This window comes from Trichechus manatus, unplaced genomic scaffold (assembly GCF_000243295.1).
Source record: "Trichechus manatus latirostris isolate Lorelei unplaced genomic scaffold, TriManLat1.0 scaffold00249, whole genome shotgun sequence".
In the NCBI taxonomy this organism is placed as follows: Eukaryota; Metazoa; Chordata; class Mammalia; order Sirenia; family Trichechidae; genus Trichechus; species Trichechus manatus.
In genome coordinates, this window is record NW_004444185.1 from 1,959,671 (window position 1) to 1,961,551 (window position 1,881).

The 1,881-nt window shown below is 65.6% G+C and overlaps 1 protein-coding gene across 1 annotated transcript in view; it reads right to left on the bottom strand.

Annotated features, from left to right (window-relative positions):
* The window catches only part of B3GNT7 (UDP-GlcNAc:betaGal beta-1,3-N-acetylglucosaminyltransferase 7), a 3,241-nt gene extending 1,465 nt beyond the window's left edge, over positions 1 to 1,776 (bottom strand). Inside the window, exon 1 of the mRNA XM_004389501.1 lies at positions 1,766 to 1,776. Coding sequence (XP_004389558.1) covers positions 1,766 to 1,776 — 11 coding nt within the window. The remainder of the gene's footprint in view (positions 1 to 1,765) is intronic.
* Positions 1,777 to 1,881: the final 105 nt, after the last annotated feature.

The window sequence follows — 1,881 nt, forward strand, 5'->3', positions numbered from 1 at the left end:
CCCCCCGCCCCCGCCTCCCTCCTCCCTCCTCAAGGGCGGGGGGTGGGCCACACAGCACAGAGCTTAAACACCACACTGGGGAGTCAGGCCGCCGGGGTTCAAATCTTGGCCCCGCTACTTACAAGCTAAATGACTCTGAATGCGTATCACTTAAATTCTACAAATCGCCACTTCATCTTCCCCCAAAGTGGGGGTCATAACACAGGCTTGGGGGGCTGTATGCAGTGCCTGGCAGTCATGGGATCCTGTGAGTCTACCGGGACGACCTCCTATTGGTGACCTCTGTTCTTCTTCACCCCAGCACAGGCACCCCCATTTACTTTCACTTCCCTGGGCAAACTTATTAGGCCTTGGAGGTGGGGGAAGTGGCAAAGACAGTACCTTATGTGCAGCTGAGAGTTCAGTGACTCTGTGACAGCACCGGGCAGCACAGGGCGGCCGGCCTTAGCTTGGGACCTGAAGAACCCCTCCCCTCCCTGGCCCATCTGACCCAACAATGAAGGTAGTTCTCATGGATGACAGAGGCCTGGAAATGGAGCAGGTGTCCCCTAGCATGAACACTGCCCGTCCTCCTCAACGTCCCACTAGGACAGAAGGAACCCCCAGTTCTATTGCCCCAGGGGAACAACTTCTGACCCCCAGCTGTCCAGGGACCCTCCTTGCCCAAGTGACCACCACCACACCCATTCTAGAAGCAGAAATCAGAGCTCTCTGCCAGGCGCACTGGCCGGGCCCAGGCCTGAGCCCCTGGCCTGCAGGCCCCCTCGTCTGAGCTGACACTCTGGAAGCAGCCTGCCCTGATCTCACCTCTGGAGACAGGGGGCCCAGGGCTCCTGAGAAAGGGCCGGGCAGAAAATGGTGGCCTGCGAGGGCCTGGCCGGCAGGGTGATGCCACTGGCCTCCAAGGGAGAAGGTGCAGGGTGGTGTGGGAAAGACAGAGACTGTGAAGAAGCCCGGGTGACCTCAAGACGGGAGGTGCCGGGTCCAGACATCCAGGCTGAGTGAAGGCTGAGCCCACTGAGCCACATTGTTTCCATCCAGCCCCAAGGTTTGCAGTGCATGAGGGTCGAGGAAGACCGGGTCACCTCAGGTGCCGGGATCCGGTGTGACCCAAGATGGGACCCTTCTAGGGCAGAAAGCAGAGGGCTCCGGATCTGGGGGTTTCAGCGTTGCCCCTCAAGGTCAGGCGCAGGACCCAGGACCAAGGAGGTTCACCCCGGAGATCATGGCGCGGCCCCTTGTCCGGACCGCTCCACCTGCCCCGTCCCACTCCGTTTGGAAGAGAAAAGCCTGCAGTGGAGGCGAGGGGAGGAGGGCCGCCAGGGGCCAGGCCGGTGGCCGGGGCTCCCTCTGGGGGCAGGAGAGTCACAGAGGATGGGGGGTCGAGGTTGCCCAGGACGCAGGCGGCCCTCGAGGGTCCCTGAGCGCGGCCGAATGGGAGGTAGGGGCCCGCTGCTGGCGAGACCCGGCGTCCCCAATCCCAGGGCCCAGAGGAGAATCTGGGTGCCCCAGGGCGTGGGTCGGAGAGAAGGGTCCGCTCGGTCCCGGGGCAGAATCTGCGGTCACCGCGCCGAGCGGCGGATGCCGCCGCCGCGCACGCTGGCATCGCCGGCCGCCGTCCGCGCCAGCCCGCCTGGCCGGGACACTGAGGCCGGGCAGACTCCGGCGCGCAGCCGGGTCGCTGAGAGCCGCCTGCTTGTCCCCCGGTTCGGGTTGGAGGGTGAGGCCGGGGACCCCCTCCCCGGCCCCCAGCCCCTTAACTCACCACAGAGACATGGCGGCCCGGCGGCGCGGCGAGCGGGGTGCGGGGGCAGCGCCGGGGGACCGCCAGCGGGGACTGCAGAGTGGCGAGCAGAGCGCCCGGGGATGGCGGGTGGCGGG